The sequence below is a fragment of the Anguilla anguilla genome, chromosome 1, assembly GCF_013347855.1.
Source record: "Anguilla anguilla isolate fAngAng1 chromosome 1, fAngAng1.pri, whole genome shotgun sequence".
Lineage (NCBI taxonomy): Eukaryota > Metazoa > Chordata > Actinopteri > Anguilliformes > Anguillidae > Anguilla > Anguilla anguilla.
Genome location: NC_049201.1, coordinates 58,117,838 through 58,136,920, shown reverse-complemented (window position 1 = coordinate 58,136,920; position 19,083 = coordinate 58,117,838). Strand labels below are relative to the sequence as shown.

Here is a 19,083-nt window from a genome sequence, read left to right as displayed (position 1 = left end):
CCAGGGTTCATATTATACATAGGTTAATGCTTGAATTTGAATACATTAAATACATGTTGTTCTAAATGATCTCAGATACCAGGCTGTGCCAACACTGTAAAACGAAATAGTACTGTATTCACTGCCCTATTGAGTTCTCAAACAGATTTGTCTGAAATATTTATTTTTGTCCTTGTCGGAAAAAGCCATGTAACCAGCTAAATGTTTTACTTGTACAAGAATGTTAACACAATGAAAACAAATTGCGTTATCACCCTGTTTTGATTTTTAATGTGACAAGGAGACATGGTATCTTCTCTAGCATGAATGAAAATGTCCAAATTAAAATTAAAATATTAAATATGTTATTATCACATGCATCCAATGTGTTTGTCTTCTTAGAAATGTTATCAATTTCCAGTCTTTAATATCATAATTCATGCGTGCTCTTGAGAGCAAATTAAACACAGACAGTTTATTTGTACATTTAAGTGATATAAGGTCATAGCTATTTAAGACTAATGCAAAATTGGCTAAGGCACATCAAGCTAAAAAATGCTCAATAGCCACTTCATGAAGGTATTTTCCTTAAAAAACATGTACATTACTTTTTTTTTTAAATACCCCTCATTAACTGAAAATAAATAAAACAAAATCCACCTTTCTTGCTTTTTCTACAAGAGTTGAATATTAATTATGAGGTAACATAAATGTTATTTTCCAAGAAAATTAAAAGTGAGGGTCCATCTTTAAAAAAGTAAGACAGAATTTATATCGCACAATAACATATCAGAACAAACAGTACATGTACGTCAGATACTATACAAAATTATTTACATGTCTTATTTTATTGTCTTTGTATCCACAGCATTGATATTGTTGAAAAAAGAAAACAGACTTTAAAAAACTATCACACTGCCAATCTTATGACCTGTAATTTTTTAGAGGTGCTTTTTTAATGAATTCCTGGGATGTAAATGAATATGCTCTGGTCTTTGCATCTTGGGGGTGGGGGGCAATCTCAACAGTCAGAATCAAAATATTACTGTTCTCTGGGCCTTGGGTGGCTCAGATAAAGTTCTTTTGGCAACGTCATCTTTTCACCATCTCTTTTCATAATCTCTTTTGTCTGGTAGACCACTCAAACTGATGGAAAGTCTGGCGGGCGGTCTCCCAAGCTCTCTTCCTGCAGCCCTAAGCTCTGCGCTTCCTGTGGTGCTGTACCTCATTAGATTTTGGGGCTAAGTGGGCCCTTAACCAGGCCTTGCTCCTTCCTCATCACTGGGGCGTGAATACTGCAGTCGCGTGCCTCGCACACACCTGGCACACCTGCCACTCCTGCCATGCCGGGCTGGCCCACAGGGCCAGGGTGCCCACGGGGCCCCTCGGGACCATCTGTCCCATCCTTAGGATCTGCTGGGTGGCCAGGAAGCCCTGTCAAATACAAGGGGCTGGTTAGTTCATCCACTCATACCGAATGGACACTCATACGGGTCCACTCATACCACAAGGATGGGAACAACATACAGCGTGTTATACTAGACCAGCATCTGGAGCCCTTTGAGCATGGAATAAGCACACTGAATGTTTCAGTGTTTGATAAGAATGGGAGCAGGTACGTCATCTGGTACCTGAACATGACTTGATACTGTAAAGATATTGCAAGAATGGGTCTGGGCCTAATATTAGATAGTAATGTAGTAACAAAAACCAAATGGAACCCATTCTGTTCGTGTTGGATTGTCGACCATTTGCAAATGTAATTAACACATTCACTGAATTTAATGAGGACAATGGGGCCCTGTCACAGTGTGCTTAGTGAGGTTGGTGTGGCTAAGGTGTCCCACCTCTGAGGCCTTGATGTCCATCGTGTCCTGGCAGACCCTCTCCTTGGTCCCCCCGTGCCCCTTTCACACCCTTTGTGCCTGTAACATGGATAAATCGCATATGTCCAAAATCTGAAATGCTATATTTCTGGGACTGAATTTTTCCACAAACGTTTCCAGAGCGGTTTTCTAAGCAATTGAGGGAATGATAAAGTAGAAACGAGTTTTCTCTGAGAATTTTTTACCTCGGTCTCCGTCTGCACCCTTCTGGCCCTGAACACCTATTGGCCCCCTCATGCCCCTGGACCCCTTGGCACCTGCCTTCCCACCTTTTCCCTAAAAGAGTACATGTGAGAGCAGATGTAGGCAGGAAAGCAAAAGCAAAACATTCTGCCAACCCTCAATGCACTGATCTCAAGCCGAAATCCTGTAGGGCTGTTTCTCGGTGTGTTTCACCACTAAAATTCTCAGTCATTGATGTTAAGTCACTGACTGGCAAAGAGACCTCACACTTTATTCCCAAGATCAAAACTGGCTAGTTATGGAAATAAATCCACAAAAAGCAACAGATACTGCAGCCCTTCAGGACTCCAGTTATGGCTTCCAGTCGTAATAATACCAATAGAATACCAATATTTAATAGAATACCATCTACTGGGTTGCTGTATGAAGTGACCAAACCAGAACCATTTAATCTTATTATATTGCATACTGGAATCTGGATGCAATTTACTGGATATTAATGCAATACATTAGCTCCTTTATACAAGGAGCTAATGTATTGTGCAAAGAATGAATAAAAGTCCGAAGAGCTATAAAGCTTTCCAAGAGGAACTTCAGATAATATTATCACTCACAAGTGGCGGCCAGTGGGTTTTAGTTTCATACGACACCTTTGAAACAGAATGGCCAGACCATTATCCTGAAACAACTTCTGTTAATGCTGAGTATCAAGTCGAAAAGTAGTGGTTATCATTTTTATCTGGAGAGACTTGGCTGGAGACTGAATCCCAATGGTTTGGGGACTAAAATTGTTGCTAAGATGCAAACAAATACCATTAGGTTAATGCAAGCGTAATAAAATCAAGGGATTTTGTGACTGTCAGCCACTCCTAAAAGTTTAGGCCAGAAACGTACCGCTTTCCCTGGAGCTCCAGGTGGCCCCTTGGGCCCGGGTGGTCCGATGAGTGTCCGATTGTTGATGGGACAGCCTTGTGCGCACTTTGAGCGGATAGATGCAGCGTACTGGGAGATCTGGGCTGTGACCACTCCTCTGCATAGCTGAAGGACCTGTTCATCTGTCAAACCAGGCCCCTGCAGAGTTCACAAAACGAAACAGTCCCACAACCAGAATCACACACACACACACACACAGTCAGATAGACACTTCTGCAGCTTACTGGGCACAATGTATTTGCATTTGATAACAACAGAAAGCAACAGTAAGCATAATGTTATTTGTGAAAATGCACGTGTCTGTTTAACTGAGTTAGGTTGCTGAACTTGTATCCTGAGGATTATGGGTTTGAATGCCAGGAAAGTTCTCACTGTTTTGACTGTGCAAAATGTACTTATCTGCTCCAATGAAGTAAGGAATAACTTGTGTGCATATGCAAATCATGCTTGACAATTTCTAACAGCTACCATTGACAATTATCAATATAGGCCTTTAGCAGGTGCTTTTAGCTACAGCAAATTAAAGAAGGTGCATTTAACATGACTAGAAAACCACCACTTGAGCCAGAGATAAGTAAATATAATATGTAAGTAAACTGAAGAATAGACTGTTATACGCACCGGGGCACCTGGTAGTCCCTTCACTCCAACCACGCCTCGAACTCCTGAGTCCCCACTTGGACCAGTCTTACCCCTGGGGCCTGGGATACCTGGGGGTCCCACATGTCCAGCAGATCCATCAAGGCCGGATGGGCCCCTTTCTCCCCGCTACAGCACAAAGACAGCACAAGCATCATCACTAAGGAAAATACTGACCAAGAGCAATCACAGCAAAGTTGCTGAAAATCAAGTAAAATTGAAAAAAGCAGCAGAAATCACAGTTTAAATATATATACATACATATATATATATATATCTATATATATATATTAATTAATATGTAGCAGTGGGAAACCATTGAAATAACAAGCACAACGGTAGCACCAGTAACAAGTGCTGGACATTTTTTTAAAATCAACAGACAGTTGCCAATAGAAATAAATACGAGTAAAATGCATTGATATCCTGGTGCAGTGGTTCTTATTTAGGCAACCAAATGAATTAGCCGACCAAATTAAATACTGAGGTGAATCAATACAAGGCTACTAAAACCTGGACACATGGCCACTAAGTGTGAAAGTGCGGACACATAGCTACTAAAACGAAGCATTTAGTAAATAATTAAGAATTAAAAAATGAAACAAATGATAATTTGCCAAACATGCAAGTTTAAGGGAAAAAATACAAAAGAATTTCAACACGAGTTAACCTAATTAGGAGCCTACCTCCGTCTAATTTGATCAGTTAAACAATTGTTATCTGTTTTAAGGAATTATTTGAAATATAGCACAATAAGCACAATGTGAGCATGGTATTTTTATTGTACATGGCATGCATTTCTGACATAATGTAACTTCAAAACATGAAAAGATTTAATTACAAAATACTAAAATAATAAAACAAGGTTACTGTGTGTGCATTTTTGTTGCTTTAAAGTTTGTTTTGGGACAACATGTTGTACATTGCATGGTTTGATGAAGCAGCTGTTGTCCCTGACAACATTACTGTAATAGGGCAAGGAGTGCTTGGCATTAACACTGTTGAAAGGGGCCACCAAACATCTGATTGTAACAACTTACAAAGACGGTAATCTTGACCAAGCACATTCCAGAATCTGTATACACTGTCCCGCTTTGTTTCTTCCATCATGCAGCAATGTGGTTAAAATGTTTAGGCCTACACAACACACAGTAGGCTGCGTCACGGTTGTCAGTTGCAATATAAAACTGCAGAAAAATCATGGAAAGCACTGAAAACAAAAATTGCGAGTGAAATAAAGGAGGGCAGATCTCCCGGAACAGGGTTGGGAACTACTGTAATAAAGTTATAGGATAGCCTGGTATTGACCCAAACGTGCAGTTACTCAACCTCCAGTAAGTGCTATACAAACCTGGCCTTTGTCACCACGGGAACCAGAACTGCTCTATTGGAGAGAGAAAGAGAAAGAACGAGAGAGTTGTAAACACTGGAGTGGAAACTAGTAGAAGAACATAAAGATGTTTTGCGAATGCCAAAAGGCATCAGATTTTAGCGGTAGTTTCTGCAGTGTTTTACCTTTTCTCCTTTTACACCCTTTATGCCTGGTCTCCCCCTAACACCCTGTAGAAAAAATATATTTCAGTGGTTTCAATGAGAAGGCTATAAAATGACAGATTTAATCAGATTGCTGCTTGTTCCTATTGTATTTATTATGACAAGTGTTTTGTAAACCAATGAAATGCTAGGTCACAAGAGATTTCAACATTACATTTTTCATTACAATATCAAAAGATAATTCTGTCCTAAGGGTTAATGACTTTTCGTTAGTTTGGTGTAATTAAACGTCTGGCCATAAAAAGCCAGAATGTAGCTTTATTACTTCTTCCAAGCCATAACAAGTGAGTATTTTCTTTGATGGGGGTTTTCCAGTGAGATGAGAAAAACAACTCTTATGCAACACTGATAATTACATTTGATCCTGGATTTTCACTCAAATTTCTTTTTTAAATGGCAGGAAAAGGCCTAAATTTAATGATGAAAGCGAATTGCTTGTTTTGTTACCTTCTCACCATCTGGGCCTGTCTCTCCTTTAGCTCCCTGAGGAGGGAAATTCAACATTTTAAAACTGCTGACTTTGACAGGAATAAAAAAATGAAATGCCCATTTAGAGGACATTCTAAGACTGCATACACACAGGCTGTCCTTGCAGGCCCTTTGGTCCATGTTTGCCTGGTAAACCTGGATCCCCTCTTGCTCCAAGTGCTCCCTGTAACACAAAACATAACACAGTCATGACCTATACTGACATTCATGTCCAAGATACAGGCAGACCCAGTCACAAAAGCTATAAAACAGTTCACTTACACAGCTTATACACTTTCTATAAAAAAAATAAAATAAAACATTTGCCTCATGAATACATTTTTTTCCTCTTATCACTTCAGTTTAACATTTTCAGGTATTTTACATACCGTTTACATTACATATCATGGAATTTTTGTTTGAATTACAGTTTGCCCCGAAACCAAATGAACTTCCTGTTTATAACTTGCAGCTTGAGACACACCACATATTCGAGCACCACCACCTGCTGGTTCTTCCCCATTTTGAAAGCGAAAAAGGTCAAAACCAGACGGGGCACAGAAAAAAAATTCCAATTCATCATCACATGACTCTTTTCTCACTTCTGTAACATGAATCATGCTCCTCCGCCCCCTATTTTACCACTATATACTGTATGAACTGGTGACAGCATTCTTCACAAGGGAGATCATGTGAAAGTTGAAATAGATTATGAAAGTCAACATTGAATTAAGTCCCACACTTGACCTTATTCCTCTGAACATAGACAAAAAGCAGCCTTACAAGTGTGTTTGATATGTCCAGCCTAAATTATATTGTGTTTCCCAAGAAACATTAATATGTTGTCAGTGGGCATTGATTTCCTCTCATTAGACCTTAGACAAAACAGTGCAGCCCTTATGCATAGCTCTGTCTCTGCGTGTCTTACCCCAGCCCCAACTCTCCCAATTGGGCCTCTGGGTCCGGGGTCCCCTCTCACACCCTGCCAGAAAACACGACAATCAGGAAAAAGTTATAACAGTTGTTGATCATCAGACATCTGAAATTGAATCCTCCATAAATACCACAGATCACTTTTTCCCGTCAATGTACCTTAACTCCAAATAAGCCAGGGATGCCGATCACGCCCGGAACTCCAAGAGGACCCTGGAACAAAAACGGGAAGTAAACATATCTCAGCACTCAGGACCTCTTTCGAGGTTCCACCTCCATGGTTAATCCCAGGTGAGTGGATGTGAAGGACACCAGGTAAAGCTGGAACTCACATCCTCCCCAGGCTCCCCATCACTGCCTGGCAGACCGCCAAAGCCTTGGTCTCCCTGGGTGACAGAAAAGTGTTCAGGGGGCATCCCTATTATTTTTCATTTCCACGAGGAAGCACAAAGCATTCATATTCTGGCTACTTCTACTTGATTTAGTTATAAATGTTTCTTTGTACCTTCGGTCCTGGTTCTCCTCTGTCTCCTGTGATCCCAGGGTAACCCTAAAACAAGCAGCAATCAGAAGCGACTGGTTCATCTCTGACATAAGAGCAGGGCAAAGTTAAAATCAACCACCTGTGCAAACCAAAAGCCGTCTCCTTACAAGATAGCCTTGCTCGCCAATGTCTCCAGGGAATCCAGGTGCTCCTCTCTGACCCTGTGAGGGATGAAGAGACGAAGATGTTACCTCAGGACAAAGGAATAGCATTATTACACTCAGAATTGCTGGACTTACCTCTCCTACAAACAAAAAAGTACATTTCCCTGTCCACCATTGCATTTCACAAAGTGTGTATTATAGTTGGATATCCTACATCAACTAAGTATATGGCATTTGCTGTGTGATTATATAGTGTAGTACATACTGTATATACCTGTGATTCTTGAATGTCGTTTTTTCTAATCATTGCCTATTGGTTGTTCATAACTGTCAGTCACTTGTTAAGGATAGGTCAGAATCTTACCTTCTCTCCCATTCGCCCATCAGGTCCAATTTTTCCAGGTTTCCCAATTGATCCCTGTAAAGACCAGGAATGTAAATCAGCTACCAAATTCACAGTTATACTTCACAGTCCTGATAAAGGCTGAAGGCACTCTTGCCCAACAGTTGCAGAGATTCAACTTTAGGCTGGAGTTAGATATTGTCGAAGGGAGCCAGAAAATCCCATTAGGTGCATATCGACCCTCCAACATATAAAACAAACTTTCACTGCTCTCCTGAAGTGATTGGCATTTGAATGTTATAACTTTATTCATCTTTTTTTTTTTTTTAACCAAGTAGGTCAACTAAGATCACAGTTGTCTTATTAAGTAATGACTTTGGGAATCAGTGTTGTCAGGAATGCAAGGGATTGTGAAGGCAATCAGATATAGGAGGTGATTCTGTAGCCAGATATAGAGAGCCAGTTCAGTGGGAAGGTGACTGGACTGGGGTTAACACCCCAGCTCTTTTGAAAATTGCCATGGGATCTTTTATTTATCACAGTATGTCCGGACCTCAGTATAACATCATCCAAAAGAACCTTCGGCAGAACAGGGCCACCACTTGGGCAGTGGGTTTCTGTTTTGTCCAGAGGAAAGAGAGACCTCAACTTGCCCACCAACTTCTTTTCCAGGAGCAATTTGTTTTCCCCACCTGCCCTCCTATCCAACCACTAACTCCCCCAAACCTGCTTAGCTTTCCACTTGAGAAGGGTACAGGGTGGCAAGACTTCTGGCTGACTTCAGAAAGGAAAGGAATTGATGTCATGCCCATGCTGCCGCCACACCCCCCCCCCCCCCCAACATACAGAAAAATAGATGAAAATACCTCCCCTATGTATTAATGGTAAGGTGGACTCAAGACCAGATTTGGGGGTAGACTGCTTTGGGTGAGTTCTCGTTTGCAGATGATTTGTTTACCTTTAAGCCTTTTCTTCCGGTTGTCCCAGGGCGCCCCGCCTGTCCGAATGCACCCTGGAATCATAGACTTTCAGTTTATATGATGCACACATTGCACTTTGGAACTGATGTCTTTTTGCCATATATGTATGTAGACATGCATGTCAAAGTGTGTCTCATGGTGCATTATATAATTACATCATCCTGTCTTCAGCTTTCACTTGTACACATCTATTGTAGTGTGTTTTTTGTTTTTAAATCTATGACATTTTAAATTATATTTGTAACTTCAGAATGTCTAACATACACAAAATATGCATGCAATTGCATATATAGAAGCGTGAATATTTTGTTACCATGGTATTGGCATGCCCCAGGCCTACATCCACACCAAGGTGTTTATTGGATCATGTCATAGGTCATAGGTCATAAAGGCCAAAGGCCATGGAAGAGGACTGTGACCATTGATTCCAAGTAATAGGTTTATGCTTTCTGAACACTCATTTATTTCTTATTGTATTCATTTTTGAACACACTGCTTACTTTTGTTATGCATAATAAAAATCCCTGGGGGCACAAAGGGAAGTCTGATATAGGCAAATGTTAGAAAAGGGGAATTTTTCATTGTATACAAGGGTCGTATGACAATATGTTATTATTCCCATGTGGTCATATGGTTAAGGTTAGAAAATTCGACCAGTTGACTTACTTGCACTCCTTCAATTCCCACTCCACCACGTGGACCCTCCATGCCTCGACTCCCCTATAGCCAAGAGAAGACTGATTTGAAAGAAAGCTTCTGAGAAATGTTTTTAGAAATGCTTCCTGAATGCCACCGTTACATTCAGATCACTCATTCTAACCATCCACTGAATGCATCAGCATGGGGCACAGCTGGCTCAGCCCACACTCAGCTCAGCCCAGCTGGCCACAGAGGCCCCTTTTCTGGCCATTGTGCTAGTGGTGTGCGACTCTTACCTTAATGCCAAAATCTCCTTTTACACCTGGGTCCCCAGGTAGCCCTGGTTCACCCTGCAGACACAAACATCACTAAGCCATGAACATCAGAATGTATACACCCCAATAATGACAAGGCAGAAATCTTATCTATGAGCATCATTTTTGTGATGAACTTCTCAGAGCGGGAATTCTGCTTGCTTACCATGGCCCCAGAATACCCCGATGCACCTTCAGCACCATCAAGACCTGAGTCACCCTGTGAGAAAGAGAAAGGAGGTCAAAGGTCATGGAAATGGACACATATTCAGTGAACTGTGTGCGGCTGATATAGCAATCCGCCATTCACACCATGTCCCACACATCCCACAAAAGGTGAACCATGTGGCCTAAATAGCTTTCAAGCCTGCAGAACATATTCATGTTAAAAAGCAAATGTGCCCATAAACATGTTATTAAATAAGTAAAAATACCCATAATATCCCATAAGGATTGTTCATTTCATTTCCAGAACTGACTGAAATGAAATGGAATTGACCCAAACTTTAGAAGGGAACATTTGGGCCTTGAATTATTATGCATATAGGACCTTGATGTCAACCTAAAACACACCGAGTGGCCTGTTTTCAGAAAATGATAATCACTGAATGTGCAAGCACTCCAGCTTAGAGTAACTGGAGCTCACCTCTGTCCCTGTATCTCCTCCTCTTCCTGGAACCCCTTTTGTCCCCTTGTACCCCTGAAAGATATGACAAAAGCAATCTGAAACCTCAGAATTTAACATGCTTGTGTGTGTCTATTTTTACATTGGTCATTGGTAAATCAAAGTCTAGTCAATCGACAGTTGGTCTTACTTTTAGTGTTGAAAAACATATTGCGTGCATTTATTTGCATGTCAGAATTATAGACAGATGCTGTTTTAACACAGGTAAAAGTTTAGCTTATAAACACACCTCCCGTCCCTGCTCTCCCGGAAATCCTGTTTTGCCCTGTAGTCCTCTGCTGCCCTGGATGACAGACACAATAAACTCATGACATGAAATCACAGCACATTCAGTGACCAGACAGTAATCTTCAGCCTATTGCTGAATCATATTTATAGAGCACTTGGATGGGCATTTCTCATAGGACATAATGTCACATCGGATCTGCAATCTGCTATTGAATGGCCAGAGCAATCAGTCCTGTTAAGTCATGTAGAAAAGTAGGACATGGCTAAGAAAAGATGCTCTGCAAGCTGAACAAAATGTTGTGTGTAGGATTGTCATTATGTGATCACAAAACTACATAATATTAATGGTTGCTGCAAACAGTTCCGATTGCAGTCAATGCTGTAAATCATAAAAGGCAAGAGGGTTGTAGTGCTTCTACACACCCACTCTTTGTAGGGTGGGGGCACATGAACAGTTTGATGTGATGCGAAAGGCCTGTTTAGGGAATTTGATGTATCAGTGATATGTGTACAGAGTGACATTAAATCAATGTCCAGAAAAGGAAATTAAAGTTTTGTTCAAAACCCACCACACAAAAATCTATGCTGTAGACAGAACATCCATAAATGCAATGATGATGATGACATCACTGAAAGCCTGTCAAATCAATTGCTTTCTGAAATTGAATTGCCTAAAATACTGTAGGTTTGGTTGATTGAAAATCTATACAATTAAAATAATATTCTTCGCCACAATTTTACAAAGAATGCTAATGATTTTGTTGTGTTGTTTATTACATAACACATAAACAATACATTCAAAAAAATTTTTTTTATTATTTTGTTCATTTCTCCAAAACAAATAACTGCTCATTTATTTTTAACTCTGTAGATGCTTAGATACAAAACAGGAAAGCATTTATCCTCTGTATGATTACAAAAAATCAATCAGAAATCCATTCACAACACTATGGAAGTATTAATGACTGACCACATGTATGGACAGAGTAGTATATGGCAGTTATTCAAAACCCACTGAATCCCTGAAAATGGCAAGAAAAATACTTGTGCCCACTTTGTGAAATGATCTCATCTCACATGCAGAAAGCAAGCCACAAGCTGAAAACTGTCACCGTGCACCACATCTAACTATACTAATTTAACCCTGTCATGTCTACTTTTTAAAAGATGGGAAAACCTCTCAGTTGACAATGCCGGTTCAATGTGTCAAAGAGAACACAACTGGACATCTGAAATAAAAATGAAGTCAATACGTAAGAAAATGATAAAACAGCTGAAACAGGGAAAGACAATGACCCTTAGTAACACAGCTACAGGGTGAAAGCTGACAGAACCAATAGGAAAGGTGGCATACCTTGGGACCAGCAAATCCAGCGAAGCCGGGCTCCCCAGGCAGACAGTTGCAATCTGTGGGGCCCTCCTCTCCCAGTGCCGCATCACCACCAGGGCCGTGGAAGTCCTCATAGTCGTAAGGGACCTGCGTTGTCATGGTGGTCACCTCTTTGACGTAGTCGTAGGATTCGGTTGTTGTGGCGTAGGGGTACGCCTCCTCCGTGATCATGGTGACCACAGTGGGGGCGTAAGGGTCATAGCCTGAGGCTGTGTGGTCCTCATATCCTGTTGTAGGGGGGTACTCCACTGTGCAACAGATGTGTGCATAAAGACTTATTTAATAAAATGTTCAAAGAGCTGTTTCCTTTCATCCCTGTCTTTTAAAGGCCATCAGGATATATGTTTTTGTTAATACTTTACAAGCACCATTATATATAAAATACACCAAAAATAGAACCAAATTTTTATTTCAAGATTGCAAAGGTCCACAGCACTATATTTTTTTTTACTTAGAACTTATAAAGTAAGCCTGATTTACCTCCTTTTTAATTAAAAGAAAAAATCATCAATAAGCTAAATGAGTCCCCAACATTTAAATGTATTACATGGAAAAAAGGCTACAGCTCAATGAAAACATACAAGCACAACTGCTCAACAGTACAATGCTGGTTATGTACATACTGAACAACACAATACAACAAAAGAAAGAATATTTGAAAATGAAAATTACAGCACATGACCAAATACAAAGACAGAAGCAAGTGAATTGATTATGATGGACAACAAGTGTAAAAGAAAATAAAAATCAGTGTTATTCCATGAATACTGTCTTTGATGTTAAAACAAATATAATAAATAGGTGTGGGCAGAAGTAAAAACAAAAAGAATTAAGGAGATGCTCAAATACAACACCTATGCCAGATTAAAGGGTTCAATATTACAGTTTAAAATTATTTAAAAACAACTTTTTAAAGGTTATACTTTATTGTTATGTTATAGTCAATTTCAGCATGTTTCAACGGTTCCAACACTGCGCTGCAAAATTGAATTTTGGAGAAATTCAGAAACAATAATGCGGAAAACACATTTGGATTAATGTGCACAATCAAAATGACCGTACAGTACCTGGGTGGGGGTATCCAGATTCCTCATAGCTGTCCACCACTGAGCCCTCATATACATGTTCATCACCTTCAATCGGAGTGACACAAATGGTTAATGAAAGACTAATGACAAATCTGCTTTCTTCCTTTCGGCTACCACAGCAAGTTACAACTTGCGTGATGAGATGCTGTCATCCTGGCTGACTGAAACCCCACCTTCTTTGAGTGACACTGGCATTGACACAGCGCTGCACTAGCACTAACATTGTCCAGATTTCATCCCAGACCACAGGGCCAATCCACTCACTTTATTGAAGGATATTTCATCTATCATTTCTGTACATGTGTGCACTTCACTAGCACAGTCAAGTTCATTAAAATGACTGCACGGCCATCAGCACAGGTTTAATGAATGATTCAAATAAGCTATACACATTTTTTAATGCTATGTCATACAAATGTTGATGAAAAGTAGCTGTTGCACTGAATTGTGGTCTAAATGCTCCTCTGTTTTCCCTTTGTAAGAATACATTTGTTTTAGGACGATTCCCTGTAAAAGGGTGTATTACCTAAATCTATCCACTGGAGACATTAGAGCTTAACAGCCTAAACTTGTCATGTGTGATGTAGTATATAATAGTCTAAACAACAAAAAATGTTGTCAGAGCCATTTCTTATATTAAATATCCATGACAATTTTAGTGTCAGCCCATTCCTAAACTCAGGTCTGTTTCCTCAAGGAAAGCTTTTTGTAACAGAAATGACCAGAAACTGCAGTTATACATAATACATATAGTAATATATTGTTTCTTTGCATCTTTTGTATAATTCCATTGCCACGGAACTACTCTGTACAAAAGTTACGCTGTTTTACATCTGGGCATTACAATCTCTTTGCTGGAGAGACCTCCTTTGATGGGCAATGTGCATACACAGACCTGAGTGGTAGGCGGAGTACTCGTCCTGGCCAAAGGCATGGTGGACACACAGCAGGAGTACACACAGCCAGGAGGGCAGAGTCATCTGGGAACAGTGGAGAGAAGAGCACACACAACATTCACCTCTCCTAGAGTCCTGCAACCACATCTCTGCCTTCACAGAACAGCATGGAAAGGCAAGGCAAGGCAAGTTTATTTGTATAGCACATTTCAAGTGCTTTACATAGAACATTAAAAGCATTAAGACAAAGTGCAAAAGAAGCACATTATAAAAGGACATTATTAAAGAGTTGAAATTAAAACCCTACTTGATAAAAATAAGATAAGAAACACACCAGACTTCATTCTGAAATTGTTCCCCCAGTCTGCTGGCCCATGTTAGTGCTGTATGCTTTATATGTTGACATTCAGGCATTTAGGAGACCACTTACCCAGAGAAACTTACAACAATGAAATGTATTGATCGACTTCATGTAAGGACTTGTCCATGTACAATCTGGTCTTCAATATACTATTGATACATTAATGAAATTGATAAGCAATTTTGTGAGGTTTGCAAAGTGGTAATTATTAATTGTCTGCATGATATAAGAAAAACATTTGCTAGAACTGTAGACTCCATAAAAACCACATAATATAAGAGCATGCTTGCTTCCTGTGTTTATTTAAAGAGGCGCCATTCCAAATTTTTCATTCAGCAATGCTGTCCTTTGGAAAGATTAAGTTCTTAACTTCATATCTAGTGTCAGTCATTTATCTAAACACCCCCCCCCCCCCCCCCCCCCAAAAAAAGCAGAAAACAAAAAGAAAACTCACAAAACAGTGAAAAATGTTTTCTCTTTCTTTATAGAAGACTTGTTTTCAGATCCTAAATCTGAAATCTGAACACTTGTTTGGATATAAAATAATTATTTACAATAATTATTTATGAAATAAACTGGAGCACCATGCAAGATGTTTAAAATGTTAAAATACTTTCCGTATATAAAATTTAAATATATCTTCTTCTACTGCTGCACCAAGAGGTATTTCGTAAGATTGTCTATCAGAATTAACATGACATCAAACTACAAACTGCCCCTGTCTACAGATGAAGGCAAGTTAATTCACTGGTAACTCCTTAGCTCAACACCTTGCAGAGCTCCCTTAGGTGAACCCAGAGATCTCAGTCGCCTCCCTAGTGATAAACGGCGTTTGTCACTCAGGGTCACCTGAACTTGTGGGCGACCCCGTGACCCAGATATAAGCTGTACGTCAGCATCCCATACTACAACTAAAGGACCTGCGAAGAAAGACCTGAGGATGAAAAGACAAGTTTCTGTCACCTGCGTACCATCACTTACAGTTCATACTCCACACATACTCAAAGGATGTGGTTAGGCCCATCCAGTCAGGGGACAGAGTCCAAGAAGAAAGCACCATCAGCCAGCAATAAAGATGCCAATGCCAGTAAGCCCCAGACACTGCACCTTCTCAGTGAAAATTATGCAAAATAATGGCATTTTCATGGCAAAAATTTTTTTAAGATCATTCATCTTCAATGAGCAGTTGAAATGGTTTACAATTAAGTGCAAGCCTTTTTTTAAATCATTGGGAGAAAAGTATATCTTGTTTTTACACATTACAACTTGTGGTGATAATGTAACTGCCTCTATGAATTCATTTTTGGTAACTACACATTTTTGAAGAACATTTTTCCTCTAATATACCAATGGATTCTGAGACTGAAAAGGCTTGACAGTTCTTATCCTCTGGGTGCCCCCTAGAGGCAAAGCCAAACAGTGTTATCCTGCATGTTGTGTAACACCTGGTTGGTTGTGTAATGCACCATAATAGTGCATTTCTTATGGCTCATTTTTATTTCATTGCTAATTCACATAACTGGCGGCGGCTCTGGGTTTGAGAACGGCTGTGACCGCTTGACCGCAGCTAGAATGAGCAGAGCCAGAGTGGGAATTGTCAGACAGGTCCGACATTCCAAAAGGGCCTGAATCAGAGTGTGTGAAGAAGCTTCTTCTTTGTTCATGCTTCAGAACCTATAAGACACTGTTCTGGAGCCTGGGTACACAGCACTTGAGAAAAGTTTGCTCTCTGCTAACATATTTATGCAAATTCCACTGTGGCTTTGAACCCCCCCCCCCCCAAAAGAAAAGATATCCTTTCACAATTTATCTGCCTTGTATGAAGAGAGGAAATTGCAGTGAGGACCATCTTTAACCACAACTGTTTTGATGGCATTTATAACTTTTCAAATAAGCTTGCCTTATGCTGAACTGTAATTGATATGGAAACGCACATTTAATATAACATTAAATCCAGTTAGGACTACACACTGCGCAGTCATTATTTGTGGAATACAAATATTTTATAAACTGCTCAAACAACAATGAAATTTGCCAGATTCATTTTAGATAAACACTGCTCTGCATCTGCTGAGCACACAGGTGTGCACAGAGCGCTCTGGAGCCCCATAGCTGAGCACAGGAGGTGAAGAATAACAGCAGCAGTGTGATCCAGACCCAAAGGCCTCCCAGGACACACAGGTGTCGCAAGGGGTGTGAACCCTGTGCCTCTCCTGCAGGGGGCGATATTTTACCAGCTAAACTCGCCATTATCAACACACATTCAGGAGGCACCATTGGGTTCAACAAAGCAAGCTACTGTTTTATCATTCAAAAACATTCAATCACAAGTGGAACCTACTACATATGTTCTATGAATCTTTATGAATTATTATTGACATAAGAAAATCTGCAGGTACACTGCATTAGCTAAGGCAGACATTAACTAAATAAAACCACACAAATCAACATAATATAACAGGTAATATTTCATCTTGTTTGAAATGTTCAGTCAATAAAGTCATCCTTTAAAAATTCTGTAATCTTGACAATGCACAGCAGCAACTTGCTTTGTAGTGCAAGTGGAGTAGACACAATAGTTCTGCAATCCTAACAAAGGAAGTCCAGTCAAATGCTACAGCATACAAGACCAGAGGTCTTCATCTACATGGTGTGCATTTTACAGAGATGTACAACAACAAAAGGGACATTATTCATGACAAAAAGGCAACAGAGGCAACAACAACCCAAACATGCATAAATTAATTTTTACCTCAACATATTCATCTCTTTTCAACAATGTGGAAAATCACAAACAAGCACACATCATATCTTAGCTGGCAACCAGACCAATGCCATCATTACGTTGGCATTCTGTCGCATGCCTTCAACAGGTGTACCCACATGAGCTGAATCTCTACAGTTAAGCACTCTGCTTACCTTCGCCCTGGATGCTGGCATGACCACAGGCTGGGTCAGCAGGTACCTAAGGTCCACACCGTACAGACACTTCGCCCACTGTGAGAATGGAGATTTTAACAAAAAAATATTTGACTTGCACACCCGAGAGGTCTTCCTTACACCATGATACTCCCTGCAGTCAGTGTAGTCCCCTGCGCCTCTCTCTCTCCTCCCTCTCCCTGGGGAACCCGTGTCCAGGTTGGGCCTCTAGGCAGAACTGGTCTCAGTTCCCTCCTCTCCTCAACCTGGTGAGAAATACCTGAGTCTCTGAAGGACAAACAGTGCTCCCAGAAGACTGAGCAAGAGAAAGAGCCTGGGAGTCAGATAAAGGGAGAGAGAGAGACTTGACATTCGCTAAATAAAATAGCCCTTCCCTCCCTGCAGTAGTACTTCCATGGAACCTCATAGTGCCATCTTACTCCCATTCGGCAGCCACTGATCAGTTAAGTACCACTATTCATTGGAGCGGAATAATCATGTAAAAAGATAATCCAAATGCCCTATGATGAAAGACTTACTTAAAGGTAAGGCCAAATGTTTGACAAAGTTCAAAATAAATCCATAGTGGCAAAACTGCACAGTTCAGCACCACAGATGTAATGTGACTGAATGAAAACTAAACTTCATGCCAAAATTATAGATCTTCAAAACTCTGTGGGGAAAAAAACTTGCTTTAGGAGTACAGCATCCTGTTGCCTAAACATGTACAAAAAGGCCACAAATGCATAACTACTAAGAAATGTAGTTAATAAAATAAAATAAAAACATCTACTCATTCTCTTAGGTGACAGATTCTGCACAAAAATCAATGTTTACATACATGCATGAAAATGAATGACCTTAGACCCCTTGGCAAAATAGTGCCAGCTATGGCAACTCTGGCACACATTCTTCAGGTCTTTCCTTAAGAGTCATTCTGAGCACAGGCCATTGAGAGTTCATGACTCAGGGTGATGCACGCTTTCCCAGAAGAATCTACAGACCGGCTTGGAGTTTCAGTTTGATGTGGAACTTGGAGACTGTATGGGATCAGCTCAACTGACTGATTTTATATTCTTTCTGAAATTCAGTCATTTCATACAAGTCAGCTCAGTTGAGAAAGGCCTCTTATAAAGTGAAAAACGCCTTATACAACCAAAATCCATAAAAAACAATCAAGTAAGTATATTAAGTGAAATAGTATGAAAGGTGGATGCATTTCCCATATAATGACAGTTCTATGGGAAATGCATTCTAATGACATTCAGTTTCCTTCTAAATTCTAGCACAGAGCTACACATTCCAGTGTTCCAGGTTTTAACGGGCTAAACATGCTTCTCCAACCGGAAAACGTACTGAACTCTGGGACAATTTGATCAACATGGAAACCACTAAAATGTTCAATACATGCAGATCTTAGCAATAACTATTTTTTAAACCTTCAGTTATTTTCTTAAATGAAGAATTTTGTAACTGCTCAATGTGACACAGGAGTCAGGTCTACCCACCCTCGTACAGTACAGCTAAGTACCTGCAATGTTGAATAAACTCCCTTCCAATCTTATTCTCCCCTTGTTTCAATCAGCCAAACAATATTTTCAAGGTTTCAATGACGACTTACCATCAATTGTCATTTACTATGCAAATTATATATAGCACTATATTATTCATCAATATATATTAGGTATACTGCTTTTGATTCCCGGGTATCACTCCCATGTTTTTTTCCCTCTAGTTCCCTACACTTTCCTCTGATACTATAATGTATGTTTCATCATGTGTACATGAATATTGTTGCATTGATGACGGCATAACCATAATCCTACAACAAATGGATTCAGGCAACAGGAAACCGATTTATGGACATCTCTGCAAATCGATGGACGGTGCTGCGGTTTGAAACTGCTTCTTGTGTTTATATATATATATTTTTATTTATTTATTTATTTATTTATTTTTAAAGCATCCTGTCACACCTCATTGCTGTAATGGTACTTGAATACAGAACTACATGTAA

At 39.9% G+C, this 19,083-nt stretch overlaps 1 protein-coding gene across 2 annotated transcripts; it reads right to left on the bottom strand.

Moving 5' to 3' along the window:
- Positions 1 to 439: 439 nt before the first annotated feature.
- zgc:113232 (uncharacterized protein LOC541546 homolog) lies at positions 440 to 19,035 on the bottom strand. 2 transcript variants are annotated; one of them, XM_035416194.1, is made up of 25 exons: positions 17,067 to 19,035; positions 13,786 to 13,870; positions 12,870 to 12,935; positions 11,767 to 12,050; positions 10,414 to 10,467; positions 10,146 to 10,199; positions 9,666 to 9,719; positions 9,482 to 9,535; positions 9,213 to 9,266; positions 8,525 to 8,578; positions 7,588 to 7,641; positions 7,227 to 7,280; positions 7,081 to 7,125; positions 6,908 to 6,961; positions 6,735 to 6,788; positions 6,571 to 6,624; positions 5,755 to 5,826; positions 5,622 to 5,657; positions 5,136 to 5,180; positions 4,972 to 5,004; positions 3,603 to 3,749; positions 2,943 to 3,119; positions 2,051 to 2,141; positions 1,827 to 1,904; positions 440 to 1,413 (listed from the first exon to the last, which is right to left on the bottom strand). In XM_035416194.1, exons 1-25 carry the CDS (start codon positions 17,085 to 17,087, stop codon positions 1,208 to 1,210), a joined length of 1,980 nt encoding a protein of 659 aa, XP_035272085.1. In that variant the 5' UTR covers positions 17,088 to 19,035; the 3' UTR covers positions 440 to 1,207. The 2 variants fall into 2 exon arrangements, with proteins under 2 accessions (XP_035272085.1, XP_035272076.1); XM_035416185.1 differs by lacking the exon at positions 17,067 to 19,035 and having other exon boundaries at positions 13,786 to 14,553.
- Positions 19,036 to 19,083: the final 48 nt, after the last annotated feature.

Bases quoted from the DNA above. Each gene is read 5' to 3' on its own strand.
- zgc:113232 (XM_035416185.1), bottom strand. From the start codon at position 14,065: ATGTCCTTTTATAATGTGCTTCTTTTGCACTTTGTCTTAATGCTTTTA. The intron at 12,936-13,785 runs GTCTGTGTATGC...CTCCGATTGAAG, and splicing joins GTACTCCGCCTACCACTCAG to GTGATGAACATGTATATGAG. The intron at 12,051-12,869 runs GTACTGTACGGT...TCTGTTGCACAG, and splicing joins ATCTGGATACCCCCACCCAG to TGGAGTACCCCCCTACAACA.